Raw genomic sequence first — 16,709 nt, 5'->3', positions numbered from 1 at the left:
TTTTCGAATTTTTTTGAATTTTTTACATATATAACTGTTTCATATTCGATTAATTAAGTTTAATGAATTCTATTAAAAAAAAAACAAATGCATATATGAATATGATTTGAACTTGCGACTTCATTTAAAAAAAAAACGCTTTACTATGTGCGTCTAGGAATGGTATATAAAGTAATGAATTAATTACTGAAAAACAATTCAACTTTCAAAGAGAGTCGTCCTTAATAGCAAGCCATTAAATGAAGAGTCAAAAGAAAGAAGAGAAATAAGAAGAAGCAAAATAAGGAATTTACAAACGCAACGCAGATTCAAGAAAGTGACAGTCTTCACAATTCTTTTTAAATTTTTCAGAATTTTCATTTAGACCCTTAAACTCCTCATCATCATCTTCTTCATCAATTAGTCAATCTTACACATTTAGTTATAAATCCAATTCTCCCGTCTTCAAAGTTCATTTCTTTGAATCACATTCTTGTCTCTTCCTTATTTTCATTCTTGATTCATTTCTAAGCCCATTATATAATCTTTATTGAAAAACTTAAAACTACATACATTTTTTATAATCTTTCTTCAAATTCTCGCCTGGGTCCTGTTCATTTCTTCATTTTCTTTTTATAATTGGGGAGGAAGAGAGCGTTTGTGTTAGAAATTAAACTCACGACCTAGCAGTTTGCTGTATAGGCGTATCAAAGATCTTCTTTACCGGGTGTCCTAAATATGAGTGGTGAATTAGATAACTCAAATACAGTAGAAATTACAGGCAAGATTATGGTAATCGCTATCATAATTCTATTCCTGGTGGTAGTTTTCGTTTTCTTACTTCATCTTTACGCAAAATGGTTTCTGTGGAGTGCTGCAGAACCAACTCCGCCACCTCAACCTCGCCGAAACCGCCGCAGATTCGTCTTCAACCCCGGGCAAGACCCAGTTCGTAGAGGGCTAGACATCTCAATACTAAGATCATTACCGGTAGTAATATTCCAGTCTAGTGAAGAGTTAAAAGAAGGGTTAGAATGTGCAGTTTGTCTGTCGGAAATTACACAAGGTGAAAAAGCTAGACTGCTGCCAAAATGTAACCATGCATTTCATGTCGAATGTATTGACATGTGGTTCCAATCACACTCCACGTGTCCTCTTTGTAGAAACTCAGTAGCTCCACAGCATGAAGAAACTTTCACTGATTTGCATGAAATTAATAGTAATCAATCTCTAGAGGAGATTTTGGTTTCCGGGTATTCATCAGAATCTCCACATTTTCCTACAAATGTCTTGTTTTGGGGTGACCAAACTCAAGTCAGCACCGCCGGCGCCGGTGCCGGAGGTGGCGGTGGCGGCGGCCATTTGGAGGAAGGGAGTTATCCTCAGGCATCTTCTTCTTCTTCTTCATCAACTTCAGGGTCAGGAAATGGTGTTAGGGAAGAAGAAATGGTGGTAATTGAAATTCCTTTGGAATTAAGTGATTATAGTGAGGAAGAATCGAGTAAGTCTCCGGTGCCGACACAAAGATTAAGGTCATTTAAGAGATTATTAAGTAGAGAAAAAAAAGTTAATGTTGATGTTTAAATTTAATCAGTGAGATGAGGATTTGTATTTGCTTATGAATGACTGAAGATATTTGCATATCTCGTTGACATTGGCTTAATTTAGTTTAACAATTTAAGTGTTCTAAATGTTTATTTGTATGTTTTTGTAGAGATTTTAATGTGATTTTCTCTTTTTCTTCTAGTTGAACATCTTCATTCTCCATATATAGGCTAAAGGAATCACTTTTCACGTTTGTAGCGATTTAAATATATATTTTAAAACATGGTAAAAATAAGCTTAATTTTTATTTTTATTTTGCATTTGGAAGTTTGTCGTTTTAACATTAAAAACCACCAAAACGTCTTGGCCATGAAATTGAGTATACAATTCTGAACATAAAAAAAACTAGCCATGCAAGTTTATTGTACAAACCATTAATTATCAACCAAAAGGTCTTGGCCATGAAATTTAATTATGTCACATAGTAATGAAATTTGATAAAGAAAGAAAATTGAATATTACCTCTAAAAAAACCACTTGAGGATCAAACTGATAGCCACCGTGACAGAGTCATTGGTCTCAGAGTTTGGGTACACAACAGACTCTTTCAGTCTTGGGTACACAATAAATTTATTCACTGTTTCCTTAAACAAAAAAGATTAATATATAATCAAATTCAAGAAATAATAGTATATTTGCAGTGATCCATGAAGAAAAGGAAGATGAAAAGAAAACAAGTAAAGTTCACAATTGTACAGTTCCTGCAAAGTGAGAGAGAAAAATTGAACAAATATTCGTTTTACTTTTCGAACTTGTTATACAAGATTAAATTAGGTGAAGCTCGTGGTTTTGGACAAAAATACTATCAAAATTGATATTTTAGCTCATTTTATCCCTTAACCTCCAAACTGTATATCACAAATTAATATTTTAGCTCATTTATTCATTAAAAAAAAATAGCTCATTTTATCCCTTGAGCTATTCTCCTATAATGCAAATATGCGTCTAAAATCCCTTGAAAAGAACTTAAGTTCTCCAAAAAAAACCAAATCGAGAAACTTGTCTAATTTGGTGATAAAAAAATTAATTTTTTCAGGTTCATTCAATTTTAGAATAAAAAAAATTTAGTTAAGATTTGATACCAACCAAACAAAAAATTCAAACCAGCTCACAAATTAGTCGGACTGATTAGTTCAATTCAGTTTAATTCAAAAAACAAAATATCTTTAAGTTCGATTTGATTCGATTTTTGAAAGAAAAAAAAATCAGTTCAAACCAAATATACACTCATATACTGTTTGAATATGCGGAGTTATCAAGCATATGCATATTTTTTTGACCTAGGAAAAAGAATAACCTATATTACCAGTTACCACACATAATTTCTTCAATTAGATCTAAGAAATAAATCTCACAAAGCATGTAATTTTTTGGCATTATCTAACAAACAGCCAATAATAAGACCCCAAGTGAGCCTCTTTGAGCATTAACCTCTATACAAGTTCCGACACTGCAAATCCCTACCACCACAAGTTCTGACACTATCATAACCTTCAATGTCCCCTAACGACTCTCATAATCTTCATTTCCGGTCTTTGTGTATCAAAGTTGAAGCAGAGGCAAAGCCATTACGACACCAAAGGCGGAAACAAGCAAGAGCATCAGCCAGGTTGGGAATGTTTGTTTTCTGTTTCTTCTTGCATCCTTCTGTGCATCTTTTTTCGCATCTTCTCCCAAGGAATTGTCAGCTTTTTCCGATGTAGGTTTGGATTTGTCGTCTTGTGACAATTTAGCTGAAACTTGATCTGACAAAATCTGCTCAGACTGCTGCTGGTTATACTTGTCCACATACTCTGGAAACAACTTTTTGAAAGTTGGGCTGTTGCATATGAGAATCGCCAATTGAATTTTCAGAACACACAAAAGCAGAGCAACTTAAGTAACCAAAGAAGAGACTAATGAAAAAACCCGGATACTTCCCATTTTAGATATGAAGAATAGGACATCGACTGTTTATTTCGTTTCTATGAATGGACAAGACCGAATACAATACCAAAGTAATGCAAAAAGAAATCCTGTGAAGGTGGAGAGACGTACTTTTTACAATTGAAAGCTAGAGAGGCCTTTGCTAGACGTAGCTTCTCGGCGGCAGTAGTGTTCACGCTGCCTGTAGTAGGACTGTTGTCCACCTGCAAATAAAGTTTCATATTTGAGATGGAATTCTACAGAAAGCTAAAGTTTCAGGTGCTTCTAACTGCCATTGCATTAAGAGCAGACTCTAGGTTTCCAAAAATGAAATAACCATACAACAAAGCCATTCTGCTAGCAATCTGTAATAGTTACAGGAGCAAGCTTTCAGCTCCTTTTTAACTGAACTAAGCCATGACTCAAAACTACACGTAGTTGGCCATGCTACATGGGTCCTTTTCCTTGATCCCGTCCCAGCCATAAAACAAATATACAAATGCAACAAGTTAACTCAAAAATACGAATTATGAAGCAAGAGATGATCTCTAGAAACAAAACTAAAATTGGAAACAATTTGTCCAGAAAATAGCTCCAACAAACTCACCATAAAGGAAAGAAGCCCTGTAAGGATGCTGCAGTAACAGAAGCAGGAAGAGTGTTAAAAAAACTACAGCAACATATGCTAAAGCTACATACGCAATGGAAAAAACAAGAATCAGCATATCATACAAGATTTGCACAAATGAAACCAGTAAAGACCCTTCAAAACAAGGAGATGTTTTACCTTGATACAGACCACATAGGGTTCCAAGTTTCCGGGTGAACTGCAAGGCAACAAGATCAAGGCCAATCAAATCAAATTATGTTATTGAAGTTAAGACAGTATTCATTTTCCATCAACAAACTTTCAAGGAACTTACAATCACTCATGGATAAGCATATTTTCTTTTGAGTCATGAAACGTCCATTGGGTGTGATCATGCTGCAGAGAATTTATATACATAAAAAAAGGTTATGATAGCTTTATAAAGAAAAATCCCTGCTAAAGAAAGGCGAAAAAAATAGAATTTCTTAGATTAAAAAGAAAAGCAGCTAGTAAATGCATTACGTGATTCCAGGAGGACTGTAAGGATAATCAGGAGGAAACTTAATCTTCCCATAATAGCATCCACCTTATCACCACAATGTCCAGATTTTTCATGTAAGCAACCAAAAGATTGACATCAGAATCTTGATTGATAACAATAAATATAGCAATGTAATTGCATAATCAGTAACAAATACCACATTGTTCCTCTCAAAAACAAAAAACAAATACCACATTGAAAATAAAAATAGCAGACCTGCAAAAGGTGTCCCTTCACTTCCCTCCAACACATAATCTGGATTCAAGTTAACCAACATCAGTATTGAAAAGACAGAGATAACAAAGTAATAGCAAGGTCGTGTGGGCAAAAACTAATAGCAACAAATTCTGACTAGTAACTATCCTCTGATGTTAGAAGACTGAGCAAAGGTGTAAGCAACCTAGTTAACTCAGACAAGCAATAAATGACTCAAGGTTTCATTAATATTAGAACAACATATCAATAATGAATCTCCCTGGCCAATTGATGTACTTAACAATTACTAAACATTCATATGAATGATCCAAAAACAGTTAATTCTTCACTTCCCACTTGCAATCACCATATGTCTGAGTAAACAATTTGATCTGCATAGTTGTTTTTTTGTGCAATCCCATTTCTTATGACGTGTTGATCTTATTATATAGCATATAATAACATACCCCTGTCTAGGACGATTGATTTCTAATGCTAAAAGAAATTATATCTCACAGCACTGTAAACTAAGAATGTGACATTCTCATATTTCCATCCAATTGCTAAACCAGTCATTCCCACTTGCACATGCACCCTATAATATTTCACTCATGTCAAACAAAAGCCTGTCTTTACATATACAATTCAAATAAAAAACCTCCTAAAACTCTATGCATCCATGTAACCTGCGCTTGGTAGTCTTCTAACTGTTGCATATACATCTTGATATCTTGTTTTCCTAGCATTTATTTCATGGCAAATATAATAACAACATAAGCATCTGAGTTCTTTCAACTATAACCCATTTGGACTGAGGGATGAGGAGGATTTAAAAGTAATAGAACATTCAGTGGATTTCCACTAGTGTATGAGAAGAAGGTAGATATGGGGTAACGCTTTGAATGGTTTCAAAAACCTCCAAAACCCTCATATCTCAACCAACCAAATTGATGGTTTGTTTGAGGAAGTAAAGTTTGTTTGTACCTTAACTAAAAAAATCATTATCAAACCACAGTTTACTTTACTCACCTCCCAAACTAGGCAAGACTTATAATAACTTTCTCTTACTTTAATTTCTATACCAAAACATATTCCTTATTTTACTTTCGTTTTGCCCAAACAATGTTGGTGAGAATAGCACAAAGCTAGCGGTCCAGGCACTAATAAATAAATTCTACAATCTAAGTCAAATGAACAAAAACATACACCCTAAATCTAATTTCTGCAAAGAGATTAGATTAACTTACAATTCTATGTTTTCTACCTAAACCTATATACAAAGGAAGAAATGGTAGTCGATTAAGAACATTTAGTCAATTCTATTCATGATTTGAAACACAAGAATAAAGAAGACAAAGACTAACAAGAACTTACGCCATTCAAGGATGTCTTTTGGGGAAGGACGGGCAACAACATGAGGCACGGGCTCCTACAAGTTCATTACAAAACCATCATGGATAAAAGAAACTACAGCCATCCAACAACAATACATCATAGAAATAAATATTCACACAATACATTAAACACAGAATATCGAGCCTACTAAACTAAGCAATTGAAAATCTTATTCTTCTTCTTAATTTTACAAATACAAACAGATTGAAGCATAATAATGCAATTTGTACTAAAACAACAAAACATACTTTACATAGTGCTCTATACTCCTTCTGAAGCCGCATGAGACACGTTTTATCCGCCATATATGATTATCCCCTTCTTTTATTTATTCAGTTGAACTAAGAACCCTAAGAAATCAGCTGTTACAGAAAGAAACAAATTAATCACAATTATTCTAATCAAACTATAAATTAGCGCATAACTAATTTAAAACAAAACTGCAACGTAAATCTGTATACAAAAACAAGATCAATGCGCAGATTCAAATAATTTAATAAAAATCGAGTCAATCAATTAAAATCTACAAATCAAATTAAACAATCTAAAAAGGTAAATTAACATCGATCGGTCGATCGGTATTAAAAAGCGAATCAAAGATTATAAATTATTACCTGAGATTAGATGAATTAATCTCCGCAAAGAAAAATGGATGATTGTAACGGAAAAAGATTGATGATTAACCTGTTATGATGTTTTATTTTTATTTTTAATTAAAGGTGTGTGTAGCAGTAGAGATGGCGACGATGAATGATAAAGCTGGAGGCTGTTTTGATTGGACTGTCATCGGTGACGTTAAAAGAAAAATTGGATGAAACGACGATTTGTTTTGAGTTTTGTTTGATGCGTCGGTTGACGTGAGAAAACGCACCGTTTTGATGAGTTGTTTTTGGATTTGTGGAGACTGATAGGCTCTCGTTTGTTTTATCTGCTTGGTTTGGTTGGTTGTCGTTCGTCTTTGTCAATTGGCTATTTTTCTTTTTTGATAATTGTGTGTTTAGATACTTGAAGATTGACAAATGTGCATTTAGATACTTGAAGATTGGTAGTTGCTCATTACATATCTGAAGATTGGCAATTACTCATTTACATACTTGAAGATTGGCAATTGCTCGTTTACATACTTAAAGATTGACAATTGCGCATTTACATACTTGAAGATTGACAATCGTATTTATTTACATTTTCTATATTGTTTTGTTTGATTAATAATTATCAACTATCTTCGAGTATCTAAATGTACAATTACAGTTTATAAATCAAAATCATCTCCAAAAATAATAAATCATTACCTATCTCTAAAATTTATTAATCAACATCAAACAGTTTCATATTTAATAAAACAAACACATATCAGTGACATATTAGCACCATACTAGCGATATTATTAAAAAAATTATTAAATATTATTAACATTTTCCTAATGTTCTTTTTTCTAATATTCGTAAATTTTATTTGCCGGATCAATTGTATTATAAGCATTCAAATCAATATCTTTTTGATGAAAATGTTGCAAAATGACGATAATATTTTTCTTTGTTATACTATCACTTAATAATCAGAAATTTTACAACTGTCAGCTAAAATAAAACAGACAAAAATTAAGGGATTGTGATTCATAACTTCAAACATTTATTAGAATAAAAAAAAGTGTAAATACTAAATTGTTAGATCCAAAAATATCAAGTACCAATGAAACAAAATATTCCTTGTGAATAGATACTTCCAGCTGGCCTAGAGTGGTCAAATTATGGGTACAAAATACAGAAAATTACATGCCATGCCATCAAGTTTATAAAAATAGCATAAGCTGACTCCTGTTTCTTATTCTGACATTTTGTTTATCAGATTCAAATGGAAAATGAACAAAGGGTCAACGCGCCCCCTGAACTTGTGACACAGATTCATCTAATTCAATTTATATTTTTTTTGAGCAATTAACCCCAATTTTTTTTATTTTTGGGTCAAATAATCCCATAATTATATTTTTAAAACGCGTAAAATACAAATCGGAGGTGAGAGATATAAAAAAATACTTAAATACTTCCATAATTATTGCGATATAATTATCCTAAATCTATTTTTTAAAATATTAATATAAATTATGGGGTTATTTGACCCAAAAATGAAGAGTTTTGAGATTCGTTGCTCAAAAAATATAAATTGTGCTAGATGACCCCGTGTCACAAGTTGAGGGGGCGCATTGACCCTTTGTTCAATGGAAAATTATTCTTATTTTTGACAATGCTATTTTGCTTGGGATTTAAGTTATTGTGTATCCTATTTTATGTGTGGAGTGATGCAAAATGAATTAAGAATCGACACTGTACTTTCTTAAAATAATTTAGTTTTTTTAGAATAAAAAAATAATTTAGTTATTTATTAACAATCTTTTACTATTTGTATAGCTCTAGTTGTATTATATATTTTTATGTGATTTAAATAACAATTATACTCCCTCCGTCCCATTTAAAAAGGGACAAATCTCATTTTTATTTGTCCCACTTAAAAAAGTCATGTCGTGTTTTTTTGTATCAATTTATATAAATTTTCCTTTTTTAAATCCTTTTCTCTTTCCATAATTAATGACTATTAGCTATACACAAAATACAACACTATCATAAATAGGGGTAAAATAAAAAAAAATACTATAGTAGTTAATGTTTTCTTAATATATGTAAAAAACTCATTTATCCCTTCTTAAACGAGACGAAGGGAGTAATTTTTTTGGTAATTTATAAACCAACATCAATAATCAATAATTTATTATCATTCTTATAGTACATATAAGTGAATGAACTACTCTATTCTACTCACTCCGTTCACAAAAGATGAATTTATTTTTATCTTTAGCATTTCAAATTATAGACTTATTTTCATTTTTAGAATTTTATTAATTAGATATATTTCTGAAAATTTCCTCAATTGAATTGGTTTTCAACTTAATTAAATTGATCCCTAAAAAAAACTTAATTAAATTGATTATGGCTTTAGTAACAATAATAAATAATAATTTTCAATACTTTTACTATTAAAATAATTTTATATGAATTACATCAACATTTGAAAAGATGAATGCATTAATTATTTAATAAAGATATTATAGATAGTTATATAATTTTAATTAAATTAATTAAATTAACGTGTAAGTCAAATAAGCTTATGTTTTATGGACGGTATATAACTAACACATGTCTATTGAGTAGGCCCTCTGCTGAATAATAATAAAAAGAAGAATCAAACCGATACTATCAAAAATATTCAAATTCATTATTTCAACACTAAATAGAAAAGAAAATCCAATTGAGGTATAAATATGTTAAAAATTTATTATTTTAAACCTTATAATTGAATAGGTTTTAGATGCATCTAGTAGTTACTGAAAATTGTGCCAATTTTTAAAATCAGTCTAATCCTACAAAATGGAATATCAAGCATGAGAAGAAAAAAAAGTTGAAGCTTATCTCAAGCTGAACCAGCATCTGTCTCAAAACAGTTACAGAACATGTTTTAAAACAGTAGGGATCCAAAGTGTCCAACTTACCAGATTATAATACTAATCTTTTCTTCAAATCCCAATTTCCCAAAAATAACTACTATTGTCATGTGATTGATCACATGACCTTTTTGCATAATAATATGTTTTCACTAATTAAAAAAATATTTAAGTTTCATACACAAACAAACTTACTTAACAGTCAAAGTAGAGCACATGATCCCACTGTCACCAGATCCCAATTCAGCTTTTTACTACTCAGTTCAGGAAGAAGAAGAAAAATCAAGTATTTATACTAGAAGTTGAGATAGTTCACACCTTGAAGTTAATACAGTTCTTGATCACCAAGACAGTTCAAAATTTGAAGTTAGCAGCATACAGTTTAAACACAGGACTATACCAAAATGAAAGCATACCATATAGCACTAGCGGCTGTTGCTCTTCTGCTTTCCGTGATTCTATCTGCAGCAATAAATAAGGCAGAGGGTCGTCTGCTGCCTCGATCACTTTCCTCATCGTCAGCATCAACCACGGATTCAACTTCACATGCTTCTCAGGATTTGCAGGTGAATATCAAGAATCCATTCAAGCAGGTCGATTCCACCCTCGGAAGAATACCTCCAAGTACTCCAAATCCTAGACATAATAAGTAACCACTTCGTGCAAAGAGTTTCGAGTCTTTCATACCACTGGCAGCACAGTAGATTCAGGGTCTCTTCGACGTCTCTTTTTCTCTTTACTTCAGTTTCCTCTTAATTTTGATACGCGAATTCGTTCTCTGCTTACTTTATGCTAGTGTAGTATAGAGTATAGAGTAGCATAGTATAGCGTTTTCACTTTCAAATCCATAATGCATTTCAATATTCATTCTGCTAAAGTATCCATTAGTTTTTTTTCCACATAAAGTATAGATTTCCTGATATCTTATATGCAATTTTGATAACAATTGCCTTGTGTGCTCAAAACAAACAGGGAGCATAACTCCAGTCTCATCAAAATTTTCAATTCATAATCACAGAGCAAGATAAAAATAAATAGAAAGAAACTATTTGCTACGCAACTACACTTAACAACAAAATTTAAATTCTCGTTAGTTATGTTCTCAAAAGAACGAATGAGGTACTATGAAGTTGAAAGTAAATATCAGAGAATGCACACAATCATACTCTCGACTTCTTTGAAGATTTTGTCGGTTTATCTTTTGCATGTCGTTTCTTGCCCTGCATATTACCAGATAGGAATGGTACCTGGTTTATGCTTTCCTTAGCTTTTGTAAATGTTCCAGCGGCCTCAGAACCCGTATGACCCTTTTTGGAATATTTATTTGAGGACATATAATTATCAATCTCTTTCTGCATTGTCTTCACGTCTTTGGGATTTGATGTAATCTTGGAAGTATTTGATGTAGTCTTAGAAGTATCTGAGAGGAAGGAGTCAATTTTTGATGGCTTGGTCTCACTTGATCCAAATGAGGCAGAAAATTTGTCATATGTTGATTGTTTTGATGCTTGGTTGAACTTCCACTGTTCAGGCCGGTAAGCAAATCTGTTGCAGTCAGAAGTTAAACTATAAAGTTCTGACACAGCAGTAAAATGCCAAAATTCAACATTAATCAAGCAATGTTAGATGTTCCATAAGTAACTTTGACTATGAGAGCACAATTTGAAAATTAACTTCTAGCTAACTGAAAGCTCCAATAGGCTACATCCAGGCAGAAGAGTGAAGATGAAAATATGATCTAAAGCCGGAAACAAATTATATGAGCAATAACAGACCATATAGCCTACCTGTCAATTTCTAATTTCCTTAAGAGATAAGGGCCTTGCTTCGTCTTGTATAGTTCATTTTGTACTGCTAACAAGTCCGATGCTATGGCCTCCCTTAGGGATAAACTACTGGCAGCAAAGCACTTTTCAATTGTATAAGAGCCAGATGAGTGCAATGCAAGCTCTCCAAAATGTCCTTGTAGCCTTCAGAAGTTCAAATTGACAGGCATCAGGTAAAAATTTGAAGTAAATTAGCAAGCAAATTCAAGAATGTTTCCAAATTACAAATACATGTCAAGATACAAAAGGGTGGGTTGATCTACCAAACTTAAAGTTTAGCAGAGACCAGAACTTCTAAAAACAATTTGTTTGGCTATATTTTAAACCAGAAATAAAGTAAAGACTGATAAAAGGCAAAAATAACCATTTTAGCATGACATACTTTGCAATTAATTTAAGTTTTTTTTTTGAGGAAGCATTTGATCCAAGAAAAGCTTCAATAGCACGTGCTCCCGCTGCATCTTTTGCAGTATGAAGAACATGGTCCACTTCCATGGAAGTAAGGCTGGTGATGAAAGGCTGAATTGGTTTCTGTCACCAGAAACAGAATATATGAGTTCATGTGAGATATTAGAAAATTACACTATGAATGCATATGTTCCAAGTAGTAGCAAGTAGCAACGTCCTTGAGATTCTTGATATGTCATAACAAATTGAGATGATCAGAAATATCAACTACGGTTTTTATTTCCACTCAGCTAGACAGCAACTGAAGAATCATACAATTGCGCATGCATACAAACACGCATGTATATATCTGGTACCAAAAGGTTAAATCATAACCTGTGGTATTGACTGATGAAATCAGTTAGAAATATGGTCAACTGGTCATAAATTTGCCATAGATAAAAATGATGAGAAGATAAACACAAATACAGAAGGAAACATACACTTTGAAATCTGAACAGTGTCTGAAGAATCAGAGATCCCATAACATGCATCTTAATACCATTCGGCCAGTTCCAGCTGGACTTGTCGCCTAAGGCAAAGTAACTTTCAAGAAATAGTATGTGTGGAACAATCCCTTTTGGAGAGTCACTTGGTAAGCAGACAGCAGCAGCAAGGGCCTGGCAGCACTGGCAAACAAATACGGAAAATATAACCATTGGTGGATTGATGTTTGTACTCACAACAGATCAGGTTCCTTGCCCAAGTAAATTTCAATAGCTTAATAAAAGATCAGTAATTCATGCAATAAACCTGATGTTCGAGGGTATTATGCCTTTGACATGCTGCAATAAGTGATGCAATAACTCCTGACATCCCCATTTCAAGAAGATCTTTAAATTTTGGACCAAGTTCCTCCCAGATCGATTCCATCTGTTAGTCAAAATGAGGGCAAATGCTGCATCAAGACTCAAAAGATATTATGACCCGGCATAACATGCTAGACAAAAAATAATAACTTCAGAATGTAATTTTATAATAATTGATGTAATAAACATTTTCCAATTCTTTTAACCACACTCATCCTAACCTAAATATGATAATAACATTCTGATTTAAACCACAGTAAAAGTTAAGGAGAAGACTGAACTTTCTCAAGTATTTAGAGTTAGAGGACATACTTGTTCTTTGTTTCTTGCATGAGAAACCAATGCTTGAATGACAAAGTTGCTGCAACGATGGGAAGAAAGCTCAAATAATGAACTCCTGAAAATTTTGGTAAACATCTCATCATACAAGCCTTCGGGAGAAACTTCCAAGACTACCTGCAAATTTGAATTTTTTTTTTATAAATAATCAATATTTAAGAAGGTACAGAAATATCAAAACACTACAACATAAACCGAAAATAATAGCATGAATATGCCCTTTCCATGACCACAACTTGTAACCACTTTGCAGCAAGGCAAACACGAATGTGGACTACTTATAAAACTATAAGCTACAGCAACATAAGTATTGTCCTTACAAAGGCCAGAGTAAGCAATTAGTGGTAGTCAACTCTGTTAAAACTCAACCAATTAGGATAACAACGTACATTTCTTACACAAAATGAGAAATTTGTCGAGCACACAGTGGTAGCTGGACAAAAGAAATAGGGAAATGGAATTTGTAAGGTGTTTCATATATAATCATGTCTAAACTATTAACAGGATAATAGCAGCATCCATACTACATATACATCTACAGTATATTTCTACAGGAAAATAGCAACACTATACTTCCATACATCTGCTCTCTGCCCTCTGCCCTGTAGTGATTTTGTTATAGAATCTCATATCATTTGACATCATATTTATGAGCACGAATCTTTAGAAAAGGTAACAATTACGCCCCTTAACTAGGAACATCTTGATGCCACAACCAAATCAAGCCATAAGTCCAAATGCAAATATGATACATTAAATGAATCACATTAATGATACAAAATATATGCTATTTACCTCCATTAAATGGCTGTAAGCAGTTTCTTTCATCAATTCTAGAATTTCACCCGCTGATGTCCAATCTATGAAGCTCCCCTCTGCTAAATTTTTTTCTGTGGATCCAAGTAAAGTTGATATCATTTGCACTAACTCTTGACCTTCCCGATCTAATAACTTCAAAACTGTCTGCAGATAGAAAAACATTGATCACAGACAAGGTCATTGAAGAAAGATGCACAATAAGTAAAAGTAAGGAAAACTAAGTGCCATAGGAAAAGGGAATTTGGCCAGCTGGAAAATTTTGATCAAATGCACATACAGAAAGTTCCTTAAGATTCCCAAAAAGCATGAAGAACAGAGGATATTTCCAAACACAACAACGGAAATTTTCTTTGCAAAAGATAAAATTTCCCAAACTTATGAGAATTGCATCAATAATAGATACCAATATCATGGCTTCATTCATTTAGTTGACAAGAGAATAGAGTGACAGAGACATATCAGTAATCTAGACAAACAACCCAACTATATGTCCATATTCATATTCTGAATGGAGTACTAACAATTTCCAATGAATCAATGTATAAAAACAGAAAGCTTATACACTGAAGCTAGTGGCATAAGAAAAAGGATATAAAAAGAGGGAAGCCTGAAACATGCCTGCAAAACCAAACTACTGTATTGATCAACTTGCAGAGTTTGAATGTCTTCGCTGGAACATTTCAACATTTCAGATACAAGGAACTTCAATAAATTAGGAAATCCTAGCTGACGGCTGTCATTTCCATCAGCGTGGGTTTCCTTGAGGTTCAGCCGCACGGCCAGAGCTGTTGAGGGCTTTGCTCCATGAAATTCTCGTGAATCCAATGGCACGCCTCCACAAAGACATAGAAGACTTCGAAGCACGTGAGAGCCATGACAATTACACATCATATCAACAGGACTGGCAAGAATCGCCTGCATGAGATCAAATCAAATGGTGTTCAAAACAAAAGACATATTGAATGCAAAGCCATGATCTTTTTAAACATAACATATTGAATACACGTATAAATTTTTTTTGATAGAAAAACCCTGCATCATACCTTGCATATCGCAGTTAGAGTCTCTTCAATAACAGAATAAGCGTCATTGTCCTCAAGATGTAAAGCTAAAGACCTTAGAGCAGTTTCAGCAACATGCGAACCAGACCTATCCATTGCAATTAAAGGAAACTTGTTTGCACAGCTCCGGAGGAAACTACAAAGATGATCCACATCACATCCCTCAAGCAGACTTTGCATAGTATGGCTTATAATATAATCAGTCGCAAGTTCGAATTCTTTCCCTACAGCTTCTTCAAGGGCATTACTGCAAATAGCTGATCGCTCCTCCAAGTCAGCTCCATTACTTTCAAATAGATTCGCAATCTCCGAAAAGTATTTCATCGTTTCAGGATCAACCTGCTGCCTACAAGTGTAATTCCTATCACTAAGATACTTAACCAGCTACTACTAAGACTAGCTCAAACAAAACCAAAGATAATCAAAATACCTGATAACCGCCGGCATTGATTCGGATTCACCTTGATACTTGGATGACTTTCTTGGTCTTCCATCAGCTACTCGTCCCGACGAGTACCCACTTTTGTTAGAATCATCCCCATCAAAACCAAAGCTTTGTTTATTATTCTTCCTACCCATATCTTTTTTCTTTCTACCATGCTTATAATCATCTCCACCCATTGTACTATCTTCAACCAAATTACAGTTTCTGAGTCTTGTTGATAAAATTAAAGCTTTAGACCCAACAGCAACCATAAACACCAACAGTTTCCTTTAGACAGAAAACACAACACCAGAAGCTAAAATTAATAACCCAAATAAAAAAAAGACAATGAACCTAGGTAAAAACAAATATAAATTATATTTCTTTCATCGAATTTGATATTTTAAATAAGAAAATAATGATAATTAATCAATCAAGCAATTAATTAGTAATTCAGTATAGTTTAAATACATACCTGTAATTGTAGTTTCAAATTTGAATATATATTTTTCGAAATTTTCTAAATTACTAGAGATTTATTACAAATGAGGAGATGTGTAAAACCTTGAGTTAAACCCTAAACAGGATAAAGCAGGTGGAAGAGACAAGAAGGGGGAGAAGTGTTCAGTTTTGGTTGGGAGTTGAGCCCATTAATAATATTTGGGCTCAGATTCTGCTAAAATCTCTCTTGGGCTAAAGCTGTAAGGCCCATTAATATGAGAAATTGAAGTGATTATTATTTTTAGTATAATTTTTCGATTTGTTTGAAAATTGAATTTTTTATTTATACACTATACGTATAATTGGATGGTATATTTGGCAGTCATAAAGTCTTTGTTAATGATTGTTTGACAATATCATCATTGATCTGACTCGCTCACTCGTTAATGACAGTCATTCCTGTTTGCGTTGATATTTATTCAGATTTTATTTTTTGAAGTTTAGTCTAAGACAAAAATAAAAACAATAAAAATAGTGGACTACTATTTACCGTCCCAAATTACTACCTACCGTCCAACTTTTTACCAAAATACCCCTAAGCCATTTTCAGTTTTTTTTTCCAAAAATTCAATTCTCTCAATTCAATTAAAAATCCAACGAATATCCGAGCGAATTTACAATAAAAATGTCAAAATCGACTAAAAATAGAAGACAAAACTTCCGGTAAATAATCGATTTTTATTTATTTAATTTTTTAATTTTTTTAATTTTTTTTTACTTTTTTTAATGGGCCATCTCCTTCAGATGGCGATGGCCCATAGGGGTCATCGCCATCATT

At 33.0% G+C, this 16,709-nt stretch overlaps 3 protein-coding genes across 4 annotated transcripts; 1 reads left to right on the top strand and 2 right to left on the bottom strand.

Moving 5' to 3' along the window:
* The first annotated feature begins 226 nt into the window (after positions 1-226).
* On the top strand, positions 227-1,622 carry LOC126682402 (RING-H2 finger protein ATL3-like). Its single transcript, XM_050378065.2, has one exon. It carries the CDS (start codon positions 718-720, stop codon positions 1,561-1,563), a length of 846 nt encoding a protein of 281 aa, XP_050234022.1. The 5' UTR covers positions 227-717; the 3' UTR covers positions 1,564-1,622.
* A 1,264-nt stretch (positions 1,623-2,886) lies between these two features.
* Positions 2,887-7,034, bottom strand: LOC126682138 (ubiquitin-conjugating enzyme E2 34-like). The gene is made up of 10 exons (XM_050377717.2): positions 6,824-7,034; positions 6,458-6,571; positions 6,189-6,243; positions 4,836-4,874; positions 4,601-4,664; positions 4,413-4,474; positions 4,277-4,316; positions 4,097-4,124; positions 3,622-3,713; positions 2,887-3,403 (listed from the first exon to the last, which is right to left on the bottom strand). Exons 2-10 carry the CDS (start codon positions 6,512-6,514, stop codon positions 3,127-3,129), a joined length of 714 nt encoding a protein of 237 aa, XP_050233674.1. The 5' UTR covers positions 6,515-6,571; positions 6,824-7,034; the 3' UTR covers positions 2,887-3,126.
* A 3,660-nt stretch (positions 7,035-10,694) lies between these two features.
* Positions 10,695-16,040, bottom strand: LOC126682398 (pumilio homolog 23). Of its 2 annotated transcripts, none has more exons than XM_050378057.1 (11): positions 15,906-16,040; positions 15,437-15,718; positions 14,989-15,352; positions 14,560-14,860; positions 13,922-14,085; positions 13,100-13,243; positions 12,732-12,851; positions 12,422-12,607; positions 11,914-12,062; positions 11,493-11,675; positions 10,695-11,250 (listed from the first exon to the last, which is right to left on the bottom strand). In XM_050378057.1, the coding sequence occupies exons 2-11, from the start codon at positions 15,700-15,702 to the stop codon at positions 10,866-10,868; spliced, it is 2,262 nt and encodes a 753-aa protein (XP_050234014.1). In that variant the 5' UTR covers positions 15,703-15,718; positions 15,906-16,040; the 3' UTR covers positions 10,695-10,865. The 2 variants fall into 2 exon arrangements, with proteins under 2 accessions (XP_050234014.1, XP_050234015.1); XM_050378058.2 differs by having other exon boundaries at positions 15,995-16,030.
* Between the last annotated feature and the right edge of the window lie 669 nt (positions 16,041-16,709).

The sequence above is a fragment of the Mercurialis annua genome, linkage group LG5, assembly GCF_937616625.2.
Source record: "Mercurialis annua linkage group LG5, ddMerAnnu1.2, whole genome shotgun sequence".
In the NCBI taxonomy this organism is placed as follows: Eukaryota; Viridiplantae; Streptophyta; class Magnoliopsida; order Malpighiales; family Euphorbiaceae; genus Mercurialis; species Mercurialis annua.
This window is presented reverse-complemented; position numbering and strand designations above follow the sequence as displayed.

Bases quoted from the DNA above. Each gene is read 5' to 3' on its own strand.
- LOC126682402 (XM_050378065.2), top strand. From the start codon at position 718: ATGAGTGGTGAATTAGATAACTCAAATACAGTAGAAATTACAGGCAAG.
- LOC126682138 (XM_050377717.2), bottom strand. From the start codon at position 6,514: ATGGCGGATAAAACGTGTCTCATGCGGCTTCAGAAGGAGTATAGAGCA. The intron at 4,125-4,276 runs GTAAAACATCTC...CTGTTACTGCAG, and splicing joins CCTATGTGGTCTGTATCAAG to CATCCTTACAGGGCTTCTTT. The intron at 3,404-3,621 runs GTACGTCTCTCC...CATATGCAACAG, and splicing joins CTAGCTTTCAATTGTAAAAA to CCCAACTTTCAAAAAGTTGT.
- LOC126682398 (XM_050378057.1), bottom strand. From the start codon at position 15,702: ATGGTTGCTGTTGGGTCTAAAGCTTTAATTTTATCAACAAGACTCAGA. The intron at 12,063-12,421 runs GTATGTTTCCTT...TTCTGGTGACAG, and splicing joins CACTGTTCAGATTTCAAAGT to AAACCAATTCAGCCTTTCAT. The intron at 11,676-11,913 runs GTATGTCATGCT...GAACTTCTGAAG, and splicing joins AAACTTAAATTAATTGCAAA to GCTACAAGGACATTTTGGAG.